Source organism: Columba livia, chromosome 1 (genome assembly GCF_036013475.1).
Source record: "Columba livia isolate bColLiv1 breed racing homer chromosome 1, bColLiv1.pat.W.v2, whole genome shotgun sequence".
NCBI lineage: Eukaryota > Metazoa > Chordata > Aves > Columbiformes > Columbidae > Columba > Columba livia.
In genome coordinates this window covers 22,614,279-22,634,898 of record NC_088602.1, presented here as the reverse complement: position 1 = coordinate 22,634,898, position 20,620 = coordinate 22,614,279, and the positions used below count along the sequence as shown (strand labels likewise).

The 20,620-nt window shown below is 40.7% G+C and overlaps 1 protein-coding gene across 8 annotated transcripts in view; it reads right to left on the bottom strand.

The window, feature by feature from the left end:
- CDK8 (cyclin dependent kinase 8) overlaps positions 1-20,620 on the bottom strand; it is an 88,937-nt gene that overhangs the window by 35,483 nt on the left and 32,834 nt on the right. For all 8 annotated transcript variants that reach the window (XR_010469935.1, XM_065050527.1, XM_065050491.1 and 5 more), the window contains 2 exons: positions 11,817-11,927; positions 8,713-8,853 (listed from right to left, as the gene is read on the bottom strand). Coding sequence is in view for 4 of the 8 variants with exons in the window: in XM_065050491.1 (XP_064906563.1) it covers positions 8,713-8,853; positions 11,817-11,927 (252 nt within the window). In the remaining 4 variants the exon portion in view is untranslated. The remainder of the gene's footprint in view (positions 1-8,712; positions 8,854-11,816; positions 11,928-20,620) is intronic.

Sequence of the window (20,620 nt, the reverse complement as noted above, 5' to 3'; positions counted from 1 at the left end):
GAGGGGGTTAACAATACATCTGCCAGGGTTTTATTGTCACCCCGCAATCTTAACCCTCGACAATCAGCATCAAGATTTTACAGTCTGACCAGCTCTTATTCTCTTGGGGAAGGGGTAAATGACACTCGTGAGGTTTCAATAACTCCAATAAAAAACAAATATATTAAATGTCTGTTAAAAGATTTCACTGAAAAAAGAGTATTTTTTAAAAATAATCTTTTATGTACTTTATGTATGATTAATTCAGCTGTTCCCTTTTTCACCACAAAATCTTTCAGTCTGGAGCTTCTGAACAAGACAAGGTGTTCTGTGATGGGTGCAGCTCCTGAAGCCCGTGTCCTCAGCAGCTCAGCCCTACGTGTTACTCCTGCATTTCCCACTGGGCACATTCCAGCTGCTCCTACACCTGCCGCTCCCCCCAACAGAACCCTCGAGCTCCTTCGCCACCTGCCATCGGTGGCCATGGTCCAGTGTGCAGTCACCAGCGATGCTCAGAGCGCAGTCCAGCTAAACTGAAACAGCCCCGGTGCAACTCCGTGTATTTCTCCCAGAACACGTCCTCCTCTATTTTACATCTGCTTGTCATGAAGTTTGAAACAATCTGAACATTTGGATACCATATCATTTTATCAAATGGATCTGAAATTTGTTAACAGATTAAAAAATTTGCTAACAGACACAAAAGTCACTTGGGGAAACTGACAAAAAAAGGCATGCCCGGGTAAGCTTTGTCTCCTTAAGCAGCCACACAGAATCAGTAGACCAACATAAAGGTTTTTTTACTGTGGAATATGCAACACCATCTAAAATTTTTCAGCTATTTTTCCTAGAGACCGTAGCAGCAATGCTATCTATCATTTCTCCTACCTAAAACTCCAAAGCACCACCTTGTTTCCAGTTTAGAAGTCAGTACGCAATATATGGACAGACATGTTTCTGGTGCTGTTATCAAATGTATGTTCCACCAAACAAGGGCAAACTTCTCAAAAGCCACTACAATGACATCAGTTCTTGATGAAAGGCACTGAAAAGCCTTGCCTTGATTTGATACCCTGTAATGTAAAGATGTAAACGGTTATAAAGACCAATCCTGAAACATCCTATCTAGTACTGAAGGGCTCTAGGGGAAGGAGACAGGAAACAACAGCAGTACTTTTCACAACAGCATTTACAGCCATATGAAGAAAAACTACAAGCTGCTTTCAGCCTCAAATTTGTAGTTGCCCTTTCGCAACAACTCTTCACTACCTGTTAACTGGTCCAACATCACAGGTTAAAAATTATTTGATTTACGATAACATAGAAACATCAGGAAAAAAAGTACTCTGCTTTCATTACTTCTTGTGTCTGACAGTTCTGCAGCAGGTAAGTGAAAAACATCTCACTAAAATATCAATAAACATGTAAGGTACCTTAACGTCTCCAAATACTGTGTTGTACTCATTTGTCCCCAAGACACCTGGCGGATAAATAAGCGGTCTTTTTCCATTTCTTTTTTAGACCTTGTGCTTCTTTGATGTAGAAATTTTCACGGACAACAGAACTCCAAGTTCAGAAGCTTCAGCTGCATCTCCTCTAGCCACTAACAGTGTGAGACTAAGTCTGCCTGGGTTTGCTCACATTACTGGCAAGCTCAATTAGCAAAGCTCTTCTGACAATGTATACATTGCTCCACCATGACCTTCCATTTACAGTTCAGACAAAGACTGTATTTACTGACATTTCAAAACAAGGTATGTTAATAAATAGAGCACAAAAAGTGTTGCCCATATCACTGTCAGTTGTAAATGACAAGGTTGAGGGACTTAGCTTTTATCATAGCAGACGATTCACTATTTTGAGAAGTATTTATGGAAAAGAAATGCTGAGCTAAGAAGCACAGAAGTTATTGATAAACCACATTTAGGTTTCAACAAACAAAACAGAAGTCGGTACACAAACCAATATAGTCAGACCCTTTGGAAACACCTGCAGAAGATAACGAAAGGCTGAAAAAATTACTCATATTTATTACACTCTAATAAGGTTGCACTTGACCATCAAGCAAATGGGGCTTAGAATAAAACCAGCTGTCTAATAGGTGGATTTGGAAAATGTTCTTGAAACAGTGAGATTTCTGAGCTCTCCTTGCACCCCTGTTTTCATATGAATCGAGTTTATAAACAAGCTTTATACTTGCAATTAGAAAAACATCTACCAAAAGTTCTCCTGTTCAGCACTTCATCTTACTATAAACAGGAATTTAACAGCATCATGTGGCCAAAGATCATCAGAAACTTACAGCATTGGTTTCCTTTTTTTGCTAAACACCGGTTGCACGGATAAGAAAATATTTTCAGGTCTATCTGTTCATGTCACACATTTTCAAAAACCTTGGAGTTTTACACTGTCCTTTCACGATTCTTGCTTAAAACTTGTTAAATCACTTTGCACTTTCTTATGAGATCTGAAGATAAAGATTATCAACCTGTAAAAAGCTATGAAAGATTACATTCATATTCAAGAATTACTTGAATGGACATGGCATACAAATTTTAAAAATCTGCTCACTATCGGTAAAGATGGCCAATTTATGGAATCACCAGGAAGTCTTGCAATGAAGACCCAAATCCAACTGGAGAAGTAGACTGAATACTGTATTTTCATTTACCTTTCCCATGCGATTTCAGCGTGCCTTTAGCACAACAGGAATACTACTCCAGCTAAGAATAAAAGATGGAAGGCAAATCCAAGACAGGTCTAAAAATACTAATCTCTGTAACACTTGAATCCTACAAATGGATGAATTTTTTAATTGCTCAAGACTTGAGTATCTCTTTCTATAATACTGTGGTTCCAGATGCGTTTCATACCCAATGTTGGTTACGATTTGATGATCCAGTAGTAATATATCTTTCATTTTATGACCACACAGCTTCCAAAAACCTTGTAAAGATACATCACCTTTTTTTTTCTTCAAGAAAAGCAAATGGCACTATATTCTCCCTCTCATCATGATGCAGTCAAGGTACATCACAAAAACACCCTCTTTCACTGAAAAGGTTTTCTATTTCACTGTTTTCTTCACGTTGTTCCTTATTCTACATGAGCTATTTGATCTTTTATATTCTTCTTACTCACACCTCACCATTCCCTCACCACAGCTTCTCTTCTATTGATTTGTCATGAGTTAGATTTTAGATTTCGAAAAAGCAGTAACCAAATTTTCAAAGAAAGATCAAACGGTGAAGATACAACACATTCACGGAAGGCTGAGGTTGGAAGTTATCTCTGGAAATCATCTGACAACTTGTGCAGGGTGTGCTGCTCTGTCCCATTGTCCAGGTCATTAATGACAATACTGACCAGCACTGAACCCAGTATCAGCCCTCGGGACACTCCACCAGAGACTGGTGTCAAGCTCAAATTCGTGTCACTGATCACAACCCTCTAAGCCCATCAGCTCAGCCAGTTTTGAATCCACTTCACTCAGCTGTGCACTTACCTAGTCTGTACTTCATTAGTTTGTCCACAAGGATCTTACGGGATGCAGCGCTGAAAGCCTTACTAAAGCTCTTCCCACATCCATGGAGGCAGGCACTGAAGGTTTCAGGCTGGCTTAAGCATGATTTCCCCTTCATAAATCCATGCTGACCGCTCTCCATCACCTTCCCAGTGATCAAGGAGAGAGTGACTGGCATGTAATTCCCCAGATCTTCCTTCTTGCCCTTGTTGAAGATTGGAGTGACATTTGTTTTTTTCCCCTCAGGAACCTTCCCTGATTGCTATGACCTTTCAGAGAGAGTAGTGGCCTCACCATGCTTAGCTTATATGAAGCAAATTATTTTATATAGCTCTATTGCCTTCTGCATGGTGAATTCAAAGATCTCTATGCAGTATGCCTTCCACTGCTCTGACTGGAAGGCTCATGGTACTGCAGCAATATACTCTGTATTTCTGTGGGGTTGTGTGTGTGTCTGGGTTTTTTTGCCTTTTATTTTTTTTTAAGTTACTGGTATGAGCATCAAATCCTTAGTTTTGTAGTCTCTTCTGATCATTTCTACACTTTGATTAGTTACTGGTTTGAAAGTTTAATCCAAAACATAAGGAAAATGCTCAGAAAGGCAGGCAAGGGAATAGTCATGTTCCCTGCAAATAGCAGCATTAAGAAACACTAAAGAATGCTATTTTAACTGTAGAATATTTACAATTATAGTAAATCACAACTCACTTAAAAGCATGTTATTACAGCCTATGCAAGAAAACAAGGTTATGCCAGACATGTCTTTCTTTTCTGATCTCATGGAAGCACACACATAATGAAAAACACCTTGGAAACAAAAATCTTGGGAAATGCAACAGCTGCCAGCCAACAGTGCTTGGGTTTGGGTTGTCTGTTTGGGTTTTGGTTTGTTTGGGGCATTTTTGTGGTTGTTGTTCATTTGTTTTTTCTTCTTCTTCTTTGAAAGCAAATAACCAGAAAGTCATTACAATACCTTTTGGGACATATTGCCTATTATCTGTCTATATACTTAAGCAGGGTAGAAGACCATCCTGCTTTTAAAAGCAGCTAACTTATTTTGAGTCACGTGCACAGCTTTTCCTACTGTTTGTTTTTAAGCACTGAGGTTCATTCTTTCAAATGACCACAGTTTTGTAAGCACTAGATCAGGACCAAAGGGCACTCCTGTATTTCTGAAGTAATCCTTGAATATTGATGAAGACATTCTTGGATTCAAGAGCTCTAATGTGGAAAACGGTAAATAGACTGAGTAAAAGTTCCATATATTTAACCCTGCCTAAAGCACATACTTACATGATTCACAGCCAGAGCCTGGGCAGTGACTAAGATGTTGTCTACAAAAAAAAAACCCCAATGCCCTGGCAGTGGCTTCTCCTCATTTATTGTCAAAAGAACATCTTTAATGTTCCCACTAATCCCAAACCTGGCAGCAGGTACCCTTGGGACGAGTCCAGGCCCCAGGAAGCTACATCCCAACTGCATTAAAGCTTGTCTGCCTCAAAGCTTATTAAAAAAAACAGTGCTCATCCCACAGCAGCAGTTCAGCTGAGATGCACACTACAGACACACTAAATAGGCTGCAGTATCCTGTGCTAGTTGCAAATGGTCACGTCCACAGCAACACAACCCCAGACCAACTAACTAATTCACGGATGTTATTGAGAAAGGCTAAGAGCCCGTCATGGCTTTGGCAGGAGGAAAATGGGAAGCAGGAGCCCAGCGCTGTGTCACCCCTGCCAGACCTGGCTTGCCCAGCAGTAATTCATCTGCTCAGCACCCACTCACACCATGCACAAAGAAACAGACCAGGGAATTTAGTCTGAAAATTTGGAAACAGAAAAATGCTTCACTGTAGTGTCTCAGCTGCAGTACTACAAGAGCTCTGAGTTCTCTGGGTTCTTTTCTGTTTGGGAGTGGGTTTGGGGGGTGGTGGTATTTTTTTAAGTGTTGCTGCACCACCTGAGCACTTCAAATAGCAGGTTTGGTGCATAATCTACTATTAATTTAATATTTTGTTAATATATTAGTAATTTAAACTGCAGACTAATCTTACTCTCACCACACAAAACGAGTGAAGTGGTACTCATCACTTATCTGGGACTGGATTCTGACTGCGTGGACGGGCATACTATACACTAATATCAAGTAATGATGGACTTCTAAATGTTAACAGGTATGGCATATAAATTGCCATACCATGCAAAGGGATCTCTATTTAGAGCCCAGTACTTGGAGAAATCTTCCAAGCACACAGCTAAGTCCATCCTCTCTTTCCTCTTGCTACTGAGGAAGCAGATTGACGAAAAGAGATATACGGCCAGTCTTCTGCTTATGCTTATTTTTAGTGTGGAATAAGCACTTTGAGTACAGGAAGAAGCCCAAGAGCTGGATATCATAAAGTGGAAAAAATATGAGGAAAAGAAGTCAGCAAAATGCAGTATGTTTCAAGCACACTTGATAACTAAATTCAAAATATTATTAAAATTGTAATTGATGTACTTTGTGGTAATTACATGAAGTGTTATTTCCTTCCTGCTGCAGTCAGAGCATGAATAAACAATCTGCCTTCAATTGCTCTCAGTCATTAAATTACAAAAAGCTGAAGAATATGCAAGTCAAAAATGAAATTTTAAAAGGACTGACATTTATTTGTTGAAAATTTTTACCGGTATGTTTCAAAGACTTATGGAAATGCTAACTACTCAAGCACAGCACTATTCAAAGATAAAAAAATACAATCAACACCTCTCTTGCTCTGATGGAAATGGTGAATTGGCTTTCATGTAACCAGTGAAAGAAAAAAAAACAGCAAAGAGTTAACTATTTAAATAGATCAATTACTGCTAAGATTTCTACGCATTTCCTTTGTAAAAGGCAAACTAGGACTAGAAAAAACACTGTACAAAACAATCAGTATCTTCCTACAGTTTTTACTGTTTCATATAGAATATACTCACTTTATACAAACGTTACATGAATTAAGATTCCTCAGTTCCACCGTTATGAAGACAAATTTCAGTCTAAGTTTATGGGGTTTTAACAGCCATTAAGTTTTACTGCCTGGTTTGTGGATGCCAGCAAGAAAGGAGTTACTGTATGCCATATTTTGTTTCTGATTACAAAAGTCAAGATCTCAAAAAACTCCAAAACATCACCTACCTAAAAGCCAACCTCATTAAGACATATTAAGAAAACCCCAAACCCAGAAAATTGCACTTAGATGGAGTATAATTACTTTCCCAATAAATGAGCTTTCTTACTCTTGAAAAAATCCTTATCCTATGAGAAAGATATAACATTTTCTGCCAAAGTTCTATACTCTTTAGCTTCCTAGCACTCCCAGGCACCGTCAACTCATAGTAGCTAGTTTATGAGATGAAAGCAAGCATATTACTTAAACAATTCCATGTGTGTTTTCGGTACACATCTAAATCTAGGGTAACAGCTTTTGTAGGATTCTCACCACCACGGCTTGACAAGGTTCCGGGGGGAAGACCACTCAGACTGTGCCTCAAGCTTTTGGTCTCTTCCTCAGATTACCAAAAGACAGCCAATTGTGATGGTGGTTTTTCTGCCGGAAGAAAACTTCATGCTGGACTGAGACCACCAACTCATTTCACATAGGTCAGAAAATGAGGTGGTAATAGTTTTTCACAGTTGCCAACTTAAACTGTATTTCAGCTACAGACCTAAATGTGAAAGGCTCTGTAATAAGTTACCAATCTCCTGAGCCATCCAGTTAACAACATGCATGGATTTCTTTTTAAACTCAATTACACTTAAGTTCATAAGTTCTCTGAAACTGTAGAAAGTAAAACTTTAGAAAAATTTAGATTCTTGATGACAGGTCATTTGTTTTCTGTATGCCTCTTAAAAGTATACTGAAGACTACTACTGCAGGCAGAACGTTAGAGTAAGTCATTACATTTTTGTTTAAAACAGTGTGTCTAAGTAGTAACATGCACTATATATTTCTACACCATGTTTTGCTTCACTATTTTATGAGTCATGACAAAGCCACCACGATCTTTTGACTTTTTTCCTTAGTGCTGTGGCTTTTTTCCATTTCTAAAGCTAGGAGCAAACCAGAAACAATATCCATACAATTATTTTAATAAACCAAAGGTTCCTTTTATTTATGAAAATGTTATTTATCAAAGACAAATCTTTTCCCATCAGTTTAAACAGAGACTGGCACACTGTAAAAGCATTGATCTGGCATGAAAATAGAAGACAAATAACAAGTCACTGCCTACATTTCCAGAAACACTATTAAAGCTATTTCAAAGACAAAAAGTGACTCTGGAAGAATAACAAGGAAGCCAGACTTACTGCACCAAGTATAGAATAGCACTGGTAATCCTGACTCATGGGAATGAAAGGTCAAACTAACAATACTCTCACGAACTAATGAAACTTCAGTAATTAGAAGGATCATATATAAACAGTATTATACTTCGATAGCATTTGTTTCAATTTACTTCTAAGAATAAGAGATACAGACAACTGGGTCAGGAAAACTACCCAATTTTAAGACAATAGACAGAATCAGTCGAGCCAGCTACGGGCATATTTCAAAGGCAAATATATAAGAATTGCTGAGATTCACCAATATAAAACATTTTAAATAATTTGGCAGTTAAGAAACACTAAATGAGGTTCAAAATGTTTTGCTAATACTGTAGTTTGGATAAACAGATTATTTGCAGAAATCTTCAAAAGCTGGCATGGCTGATAGATTATAAATATTAGGAGAAGATAATGGCCTTCAAAAGTTACCTTCATAAGTAAAACTGATAATTTTAGGGAGTTCTTATTTTTTCAGCAGTTCTTACAGCCAATCATCCTCTCCCCCACCTACACACATGCCATATTTAGTTATTTATCTTGCCTGCAGTAATACTACCAGAGGTATTTTCTGTACCTCAACATGCCTGTTGTTTAAACGAACACTTTTCAAAATAGTTTATTTTAAAAAAATCAAAAAAGGAAAACAGCCATCTGATATACTTTGCTGTCATAAGCGTATCAGATCATAGCTGGCTTTGAAAATTCGTTCTACTAATCAAGGCTGTCTGACTGCAGCATAAAAATATTTATTAGTACATGCCCTTAGCACAAAGGTTTTTGTTTCCCAGCAATTTGTATAAAAAACAGTCCTTGCCCTCAATCATCATCCCAGTGCTAAAACCCATTGCGGATTCACTTACCAAATCCCTGTGTAACACCCAGTTAGCATGCAGGTAGTGAATACCATCTAGGATCTGATATAACAGAGACTTCACCATTCCCCGAGGTAACTGAACTGGTTTCTTGTTTGCTTTAGAAGCCCTGTGAAACTTGATTATATGCTGTGAAGGGGAAAAAGAAATCAAAATTAAAAAGTGTAATGTTTTAATCTACAGCATTACACAAAAACTGCTAGCAATTCCTTATGCACACTTCTTAGGCGTTTTTTTTTCGACCTTTCAACATTCATTTTCAAAACTAGAAACATGTACCTTAAGTACTAGAAAATTAATACTATACCAGGCAAAGTGATCACTGTCCCAAGGAATTATCTCAGAAATGGAATCAGTTATTGCTGTGGTTTTACCCTGGCAGGCAGCTAAGCCCCACACAGCCGCTCACTCATCCTCCCACAGCGGGATGAGGAATACAAACCCAATACAACTGTCAGAGAAAACTCCCTTGCAGATCTGGAAAAGTTTGGAGGTTTTAGGGGTATTTTTGCTTGGGGGTTCTTTTTGGTAAGATAGGCTGACATATTGTACATCACAGCACAGAATTAAAAGTCCATTACCTATCTCCTGTATTATTTCACTTTAAGGTTTTTTCCTACAATAGTAATGACACTGTAATATTCAACACCTAATGTCAAACAGAAATTCTTGCAAACTGTATTGAGAGTTTTAAACATTTAAAATAGAAGCCCCAATTTATTCCTTCTTTATTTACTATTTCCTTAAAGCACAGTACACAGAAGCTGTTGACAGAGCAAAGCTATAAATCTGTCCATCTGAGAGCCAGCTACCAAGCCAGACACGGAAAAAACATTCAACAATTTTAAGTGAGTACACAGGCAATGAAGTCTAGAAACAATGAGGAGTCCAAAAGGATATTTTGTCTTAGCACCTGAGTGCCAGGTGCCACCAACTTCAACAGCATAAGGTGTGCCACAGTCATGGCAACCATTTCTGTGTTTCCTTTTGAGAGAAGCAGCTTCTAGAACAATCTTTCTCATGCATTCATACTTCTTTTCTGTAATGGCTCACACCTGTGCAATCATCAAAACAGCCCTGATCTTGTCTATCCAAAACCTGGCACCAAACTTCTCTTGTGTGTTCTTCTTACGCTCCTGAGCTTTCGTACTCCAGGTGCCAATTAGGTACTCAGCTAATCAAACTCCTTTGGGAAATTGCCTTTCCTCTCTTCCTGCAACCCTGCTCCATATAGGTTGCCCTCCTTTGCTTCAGGCATTGAACTTGGCTTTCCTGTGAGGAAAAGGCACATCCCTGCTCTGCCAAAGGTAAGAATGGGGCTGTACAGAGGAGAGAAACATTGATGACAAGGTGACAGTGCCTGCCCTGTCAGCCAAGCACCGCACGCACAAGCGTCCCTCAGCTTGTGTGTGACACAGGTTTTACCCCCTCTCACCTCCCACTTCCACTGACTACAAAGCAAATGCTATTTTTCAGGGAGCGGCCAGAGAGAAATGAATCTTCAGACACAGCCAAAAAGGCTGTCCAGGCTCTCCCGGACCTTTTTGCTCCTGCTCTAATAGACTCTGTGCCCTTTTCCCAGCCTTGTTTGAGAGCTGTTGTGCTAGATATGCCCAGCGCTGGAGGACTCGGCCCACAGCCGCTCCCGGGGCCCCAGGCCAGCCCAGTCCCTGCAGCTCTGCTGTCCAGACACAGCAAACAACCAGGAGCTGGCACAGCTGGGAGTTCTGCAGTTTATACAGCTACATGCACGTAAACATTAAGGTCAAAACTGAGGGTCGCTCCTAAGTTACTGAAATTCAAAACAGCTTTTTGTGAACAGAGGTGCTTCTACAGTGATTTTGGTTAAGTATGAGGCAATGCAGAAATGTATAAACACATACAAGGACAGGTCACTATTACTCACAGTCCTCCAAACAAATAAAAAGCCTTGCAGCACATTTTGAAACTAAAAAACCTCACACATTCTGAAACTTCTGCAGCTTAGCATAACATAATATGAGGAGCAACAAAAAAAAAAAAAAGTCCTTGTTTTTTTTTTTTTCCACTTGAGAAAAAAAAGCTTTATTCCATTTCTTCAATATTTTGTTTGTTTTGTATATAAGCCTTAAAAATGTCTCAACAGTTCAGCTGTTTGGTCATCTTTTCATTGCCAAAACAAAATCAAGGCAAAATCTCAAGACCAACTATCAGAACTTCGAAGACATTGAACTAGGAGAAAATATCTTCAATTCAGCTTAGCTGAATGAGTTCTTAGGCAAATACTACTGGATTATTCCCAACTACAAGGAACACCATTTTCAAAAGAAATTCATTTTCATTTGGTTTGTACAGCTTAGCTGTTCATCTAAACTATATGCAGAGGAAAAATCAACTAATGATTCATTTTACACAAGTCTTACATGAGCACATTTATCAAAATTTCCATCTGATCCCGAATTGTCTCTGTTGTACCCCTTGACCCAAATTTTCTTCGTATCTTTTCAGGCTAGCATTACAATACTTGTTCCATTGAGAGCACCATTCAAAATGTCTATCAGATTTATTTTGCCTTCAACATGTTTATATTTGAAAGCTGATCTTGTAATTAGGAATAAACAGCTTTCCCCCACGAACACATGAAATTTCAGCAGTTGAGCTGTATAAAAAGCTCTTCCCACTGAAACATACGAATTAAATTTCAATTTTATGCAGCGGTATTACTCTCAGTTCGTGTATTCACAGATGACATACATTGTAACTAAACTCTAAAATGTTTGTAATTTTTCAAAGGGAATTCATCTGCATAATCTATTACATTTTCCTGCACCCTACTTTAGCTGTAATGGAGGGTTATATCTGCATTTATTTAACTAGATTTCTAGCTATTGAGAGCTGAATGCAGATTTTTATCTTCTTAAAGAGGTCGCGGATTAACCATGTATCACACTTACCCAACATTTTCCCTTGCTCTTCCTTTAGTACTGAAAATGTTTTCAAACAAACATGGGGTAAAGGGCTATTCTGTTTTTAAAAGGATGCATCTTCCCTGACCTTGTCCCTTTCCTGCAACTAAAACTTGAAGCCTGGTACCTACAAGCAATTCACCTTACCCAGAGGTCATGCTCGGCGTAGTCAAACAGAAGCCACACTTTCCTGTCAGCATGAGAAAGAAACACCTTTTGCAGAGAAATGACATTTGGATGCTTGAGCTCCCGTAGCAACTGCAAAGAAAAGAAAGTCCACAACAGTTATATCCGCACATCCAAAACTGTGAAAGGGCTGGAAAGATGAATACTTTAATAGTTTTTGCTACATATTCTTCAACACAAACAAGAAAAGTTGAAATCTGCAAGTCACAAAAAACAGCACTTCTTTTTTAATGAAAAAACCAATCATTAGTTTGAAACCGAAGCTGAAAGCAGGTCATAACCCCCTTCAGGCATTCATTCCCTGTTCATTTCCTACAAGCTGAAGCTTATGTAAACCTCACTATTATCCAGGATCAAGAAGACTCCAGGAACAGCCAGCTGTGGCATCTGCCCTTTTCCATAGGCTGTAATCTTTGATACAGCCATTTGGGACATCCAATTTTCTCCTGACCCCCAATTATCTGAAAACCCTGCATTTTGGTTGCAGCCATCCAAGGCTGAATGGGATGACTCATTTAAAGGCTAAAGGAAGATGTGGTTTGTAAGACGGAGTCAGCTGATCTGTAAGGTCACCACCACCTACAGAAGGTCCAGCTCCCTCCCACAACATGTATTACACCAGTTACCGCACTCAGAGAAGCCATCCACGAAACAGCTCCCAGGTCAAAAGAAAACTAACCCAGACACAAAAAAGCACTAATTTTCCGCTGAGCTCCTGAGCTGACTCACAGCACTAACAGCAAACCCAACACTAGCAAAGGGCTATGGACAAGAACTTCTTTCTGCCGCAGCGAGCCATTAAACCAGCTCAGCTGCTTTAGTAACTATAGCTTTAAACACCACCAAAAGGAAAACATTGCTGAGATATAGCACAAAACTTCAATGCAGACAGTATCAGTCTATTTGAGCTCTGCTGGTCATGTTACAATTATATGGTACTCACACAATTGCGAAGAAAGAAAAAAAAACTTTATCTAAGCAAATTATTGTCAAGCGTGGCTACCCAAGACCAGATTAAATCTTGCCAGCTCATTCTGCCAGAAATGATGACATTTTTAATAAAAGGAATGGGTAGGGATTTGGGAGTTTTTTAAGCCAGGGTCAATTTGGACTACTATTTGAATATACAGATTGAATCTATGTTCAATAAAATGTAATTTTGCCACTACATAATAAGGAAACAATTAATTCCTTTCTACTAATACCTTTATCACATGTGGTTACAATTTAGCTCCTATTGAGCCAGTAAAATAGGAGTGGCTATCTGCATATGTTTGTTTCCTACTTTTCTACTTCATTTGAGACAGACTCCCACCCCTACTCACTGACCAGAGTCTTCAGGGTGGCACCTCTTGAGCAAGAAGACGGACCCCACAGAGCTTTTATCTCAAGTCCAAGACAGAACAGGGAGCCAGAGGACTGAGGAGACACCACCCAGCCCAGCTGGAAGTTGGTGGCAGGTCACAGATGCCCAGCAGGACACAGAGCCCACTCGCACAGAGAACAGCCAGGGACAGACACAGGATGGACCGTGGTGAGCATGTACAGGGCTTGGCGAGACAAGCTGCCCAGTACCCTGCTCTTGTGAAACCGGCCCCTTATTGCCGCTTCATCCTCCCATGCTTTTTCCTCCCCAGTCCACTTTGATCACTCCCTTTTCTGCCCTTTACCCTTCCTCTAAACACCCCACAGAACTGTTAGAGTCCCAGCAGCTCTCTCAAACACCCAATAAAACCTGCATCCTCCTGCAAGATCCACAGCTTTCCTTCTCATCTGTTACAAAGTCCTGGTTGACCGTCTTCAAGGACACACCCGAGAGGTTCTTTTTGTGGCCCATCACCAAGGTTTCAAGAGTTTTAGCCTTTGTTACTGTCACTGATAGCAGCTGTTACAGTTTTTGCATCTGTGTTCAGTTTATCATTCTCGATGTCTTTTGTTTTTGCCTTTTACACTGAATAGCCATTAACTACATATTCTTTCAGTCTGCCTAAAAAAAAAAAAAGATGTGTTTGGTCAAAGCTAGACAGCCACAAGCACTCCAGTGAAAAGGATGACTATTATACATCAGCAAAACCATCAGAATAAGGAAATGATTGCTGCAGTGGTGACAGATGATCCCTGAATCACTGTCTTGGAATGGCTGAAATGCTCCAGGACAGCAATAATGCAGAACAACAAACGCAAACACTGTCTGAAGGACAGAAAGAGCTCCTGTAGATTATAACACATCACATGCGCTGTGACCAGCATTTCCAGCAACCTCACTCTCCACAAACCAGGCCTCTCCAGCCCATATGCCACATGCCTTTCCTGCCAGACAGCTCACCTTGTGTCCAGCAGCTGACAGAGCTCACTGGAGACAAAGCAGACCACAAGAAACACAGTACGACTACTAGTTCGAGGCCGGCTCATAAAGATGACTTTTTGCCCCGGTGACTCTGATATTTAATTGCTTTTCTCCATCCTAGTTCAGCTCTATAGAACATAAAGAGAAAGTAGACAAAAACTATGCATTTGGCTCTCGGTAAGTTACTGCCCTTTTCATCTGCACATCGCACAATGATTCAAGAGCATTTCCACTGCCAGAAAGGTGTGCCTTAAACTGGCTTGTCTGGATGCCCCTTAAAAGGAAGGGAGACCCAATTCACCTTCAAAGAAATACAAATCAGCAACTGATGAAGATGCTGATACATCCAGTTTGACTTGAGTGTTGCCTCAGTCTGGTCTTGCCCTTGTAAACAGCATCCCTACGTGCAAGTCCTGGGCTCACACTAAGGTTCCTCTGTTTCCCTCTTCAAATGCAGATAATACTCATTCCACAGCCACGGGGCTGCTGAGGGACAATACATTTCTTAAAGTGTCCTAATGGTGTATAAAATAGTTAAATTGCTTCACAAACAAAGCTGAAGTGGGGTAAGACAGGACATTATTAAGTAACCAACAGCAGCATTAAGGCAGCCTGACAAAGCACCGCATGACTAAAGCAAATCTTTTCTTGCAGAGGGACACTAACAATAATTAGCTTTCACATCAAATATGAGCTGAACTCAGCGCAAGTCTCGATGAACATGATCTCCTTCCTCCGGTGATATTCCCACATTTCCCGTACAGCTCTCCATCACTACAGGCACTTCTCAGGAGCCAAGACACCGCACTGAACAAGCACATTCAATATTCTGCACTTTTTGCCTAAGTGAGGATTTCCAGCTTGACTGCAAATGTCATTCCACCCCTGCTCTCAATACCTGCTATTACCCGTGGCTGGCAGGGAACGGAACCTGCTAAGCATTGCAATACTACCATGCTGACTCCTATAATCGAGCACAGACTCACTTGCTAGAGCAATTGGCCAGGCGACCTGGCCCAGGAGGAGTTTCTCTGATGTCCTCTCTCAGGACATGAGCTACTCCTTGCTCTCACCACCTTCCTACGAGAGCTATGCAACATGCTTCTCCCAAAGCCTGGGGCAGTCAGAAAGCTGGCTATACACAAAGCCACAGGCAACACCAAGCAAAACATTCACTGGGGAAGGTCCGGGGGGAAGAATTCGCAAAATTGCGTCATCTTGCTAGTTTCATGGTGTAAATTGAAAATCTAATAATCCTCTCATGTTTCAAAAAGGCTCACATCAGTTACACCCAGTGATATGGCAACAAACAGATCACATATTAATAGTCACGCCACAGCCTTAAGATGGAAAATGGGCAAACAGGATCTTGGAACAGAAAGCACATTGTGGTTGATGGAGAAAAAGGTGATTTTCAGACCAGAAGATGACTGACAAAGATTTAGTCATCCTGCAACAGATAAGATACCAGTGGAACTACTGGTATCTGCAGACGAGTAAAGGCAGCAGTGAGACACTACCTGAAATGCTATGCACAGCTCTGGCCAATTCAGGAATGATTAATTCCAACCACAACAGGGCAAAGAAAGGCCAGGCCTATACCCAGGGGGAGAGCCCAGTGCACAATGGGAAACCCGCAAGCCAAGCCCAAACCCTTACGGCCTGCCAAACAGAGCCAGGGAAAGGAACAGTCTCTCTTTAAAACGAAAGCAGGAGAGAACAACTATTCTAACTGACAATATTATCTTAAGTAGAAATGTGTATGAACTACTCATGATTAATTTTGGCTTAAAGCAGGAATAATGTTTAAAGAGTCATTACTAGAATGAGACTCAGGAACCACCTTCAGAGATTTTTCTTTTCCTTACAAGTTTAACTTGCAGTTTGCTAAATTTGTGAAGGTGCACTTTGCTTGTCTGCAAGAGCAGGAGCAGAATATTATGACTCCAGAGGTGACATCCAATTCCATATTCATAACATACATCCCTAAGAAATAAAAATTCAAATCCCTGTTCTTAGTTTCCTATCAAAAATTTGAGCTCTACTCAAGTACTTTAAACTTGTTAATTAAACCAAAATCCAAATTATCACACAAATTCTTAAATCCCAAGTTGACTTAGATCCAGTAGACTAAAGATGTTTGTTTCAATGTAAATACAGTTTTATATTTTCATGAGTCAGATATTCCACAGTACTAAAAAAGAACAAAATACCTGCTGAAAGTACATGCTGTTTTCCTTTCAAAAGTGTTCAAATGAAAGCTTAAAGACAATGGAACAGAAAAAAAGTTTTAAGACTGCTCACTCTATGAATTTATTATGAAGCTGACAATACATTTTTGAAGCTACAGTTCTTCAGACAGTAACTGCTGCTTTATTTTATTCTTTTGTTTTTATTCAAAAGTTCTAAATGTGCAAAAAAAGAAGCCTGACAACACAGAACGTCAAGAGAAAAAAATGCACATTTCCATTTATAACTTGTGTGGTTTCCAAAACAAATGAGTCTTATGTGATCACACATACTAGTCAATAGTTATTAGCACCTCGTATGTCCGAACTCATATAAAGTATTAGATGTGTTACTAAACATTCTCTCAAAGTAAGCAGCTGGATGAAGAATCCAGATGAGACAGACACTGGATGTCAGACTTGGTCAAATTCTTCTGTTCACTGAAAACAATATGATTCTTAAGGATCCAAATTTCTAACATTTAATCAGTATCTTCGTCCCACTTTTGCAGAACCAAAAATAATACTATCCTCCCTTTACACAAAATCTCTCAAGAATACTGTTTGTAGCCCTGTGACACAGCTCAATAAGGTACTCATCAGTCACAACTTGCATTTTACATACCTTACTGTATTAAATTAATGCATTTGAAAGTCGTTAGACTTGCCAAAGAGGGTCAAAGCAAACATTTGCCTTCTGCAATACCTTGCCACCTTCCACTACATGGAAAGACTGCTAAGAAACCATGACTTGCCTTCTGACATGAGGACTGTACTCATCTAAATGATTTCTGTGTTTGGTCTTACAGGAAACTGCTTTTGCTGTTAGTGTGGCAGGGACATGGCAGCCCTCATAACCTGAGTGACCTGCACCCAAATACTGTTCCTGATCACATAGTTGGTACAGGATCTTTTCAGCAAGCTCACTGGGATGGTCATTTGTTCCTTACCAGGGGAAGATATTGAAGAGGGTGAATCCTGGAGTCAGCTGGTTTCAGCTTCTGGCAAGAAGATGTGCCAGGGGAGGTTTAGCTTGGACATTAGGAAAAGGTTCTTCATATACAGGGAGTAGTGGAGCACTGGAACAGGCTCCCAGGGAGGTGTCACAGCCCCAAGCATGACAGTGTTCAAGAGAAGACTGGACAACACCCTCAGACACAAGGTGTGATGAACTGTGGGGTTGGACTTGATGATCCTTGTGGGTCCCTTCCAACTCAGGACATTCTATGATTCAATGATTCTGCCTCGTGGGGTCCCTCCAGCTGTTGCATGCTGCCTCAGAGTCCTTGGTGTGGACGCTCAGACAGGCTCTGAAAGGGCCTCAGAGTCTGAAGCCTCCTCCACCAATGTCAGCCTGGCCAAGACCACTAGTTAACAGCAGCTCCCTTCTCAACCACCCAGGGGCACAGGGCTGGCAGCTCCAGCTCTGCCACCTTCCAGCCCAGACAGACGCCAACAGCCGGGGTGAAAGAGCCATTGCAGAGGTGAGCAGGACTGCTGCAGAGGCTTTCACAGAATCACAGAATGTTAGGGATTGGAAAGGACCTCAAAAGATCATCTAGTCCAATCCCCCTGACAGAGAAGGAACACCTAGATGAGGTTACACAGGAATGTGTCCAGGTGGGTTTTGAATGTCTCCAGAGAAGGAGACTCCACAACCTCCCTGGGCAGCCTGCTCCAGTGTTCCATCGCACTCACTGTGAAGAAGTTTCTTCTCATATTTAAGTGGAACCTCCTGTGTTCCAGTTTGAACCCACTGCCCCTTGTCCTATCATTGGTTGTCACCAAGAAGAGCCTGGCTCCATCCTCATGACACTCACCCTTCACATATTTATAAACATTAATGAGGTCACCCCTCAGTCTCTTCTTCAAACTAAAGAGCCTCAGCTCCCTCAGCCTTTCCTCGTAAGGGAGATGCTCCACTCCCTTAATCATCTTTGTTGCCCTGTGCTGGACTCTCTCTCTCCAGCAGTTCCCTGTCCTTCTGGAACTGAGGGGCCTAGAACTGGACACAATATTGCAGGTGTGGTCTCACCAGGGCAGAGTACAGGGGAAGAAGAACCTCTCTCGACCTACTAACCACTACTTTCCCTTTGGGTAAGAACAGCAGTCACCAGCCAGCTATCACTGCTTATTCTCACGCTGCCTGGGTGCCACGTGCCTGCTCCCTGCAGACCCGACCAAGCTCCTCACGGAAGGAGAGCTGTACCAAACCCGGAGCCTCCTGCCTGGGAGACAAAAATCAATACTCCCTTTTGTCAACACACAGACATGTGAACATCAGCGTAGGAGTCTGCATTTCACCCAAACCACGCCTGCAGGTTCCTGCCACTTCCCATGAGCCACGTTAAGCAACAGCGCAACCAAAGCATGGTTCAACACAGCTTGTTCCCACAGAAAACTAACCAAACTGCTCATTGTGCCTTCAGTGAAGATGAACTTTCTCATCCTATGGCCATGCTACTGCTAGATCCACCACAAAGGACATCACCTTTGGTGATGACAGCCTGCATTAGTTACCATAAGAAACCACAAAATCCTAGGAATGCCCAAATGCCTCCAAAGCAAACCTAAAGAGCAGAAATGATCAGAAAAGCCAGCTAGTTATTGTTCCATAGTTTTCTGTCCCAGCTTCAGCAGACTCAAGGCTGTTCTAACTTGTAAAAACCGTCTATGGTGCTTGAAGGACACCAGACAGACAGGAGACAAGAGTACAGAATTGTCCGACACCCCAGCTCTGCCGTGTCCCATTCAGCACTTCCATCACTGAAAGCGTCTGCCACCGTATCTAGCAGATCCTCTCCAGAGCCGAGTCACAAACTAATACTATCATATAAAAATATTATATGTTGGGTTCACACACATGCAAACTTTTCAGGAATTTTTCTGACAACCAAATCAGGCACCAAAAAGCAAAACTACATGGAAGTCCTGCACAAACCACCCTCACACTAGCTGAAGGAAGCACACGCAACTGAAACACTTGCAAACCTGCTACAACAATTAAATAATGCCAATCAACAGGGAATAAAAAGCAAATATGAAAGGCTGGAATACACTGCACTGAGAACAGTCACGGACCTGGAGAGCACACAATGCACTGAATATCTTAGTAATGATTTTTTTATCCCAGTGTGTCATCAGCCTCCATAAGAAAAACATCAGAATGTAATTTGACTCCTTTAAAACCTGAGACTCCTGTATAAGAAACTGCCCAACCCAAAAACCTGAAGCTTTACTGAAGCCCGGTGAACTACTTCAGCTTCCTCCAGCCTCAAGAATTCTCCTATTTCGTGAGCTGTGAAACAGCACTTGCCACACTATCGCAGGCAGACAGGCTTTTATGACTTTCTTCCTTGTGATTAAATTAGAGGACAGGGAATTGAGTGTTTGGGTTGTATGTTTTCTATATTTTTATACAAACCATATCACTGTTCCATCCCCCTGCTCTCCCGTCTAATACAAATCCACCTCTCGGTATGATGAGTGTGCAGTTTGTAGTGTCTGCTGAAATCCTCAGGAGTGAAAGTGCAGATCACAAAAGAGAGATACCCGGAAACCCATCTCTGCAGTACAGACATCTGCAGATATGAGCAGCCAAAATTCAGTTAAGGGTCTGGAAGAAGCAGGATTCACAAATGCTCACCATGGCAGATGAATGGAAGAAAGATAAGGAAGAATGAAATACTACAAATGTCTTGATATTAAAGATACTCATTCAAATAGCGTAATTACCACAATAACTGTTAATTCTACCAGTTAAGCAAATGGTTAACATAAAATCATTGAAAAAATCCCTCCTGTTTCAGAGTAAGAGACTAGCTAAGTTCTTGAACATTAGGTCTAAGTTTTCATGCTGCAGCAAGTACTGAAATGCAGAAAGTCTTTCGTGTATATATATATATATGTATATATATAGGATGAGCTCCCAATAACTGAGTCAACTATCTCTCATCTAGCTCAATCCTGTTGCTGTAAATGATATTATTTTAGTAATTATTTTATTTTTCTGAAGATCTGACATTGTTCTTCAGCTCAGGTGTCCACATCAAATAGTTGCCTTAGAAGAGTAGGCTATGGGCATTTTTAAACCCATGTCTTACTCAATAGTCCCAAACTGAAGCTAGCTGTCAAAAACAAAAGCCATTGTAGAGCTGTGAAAACAAGAGAGTTTCACTGCAATTTATACT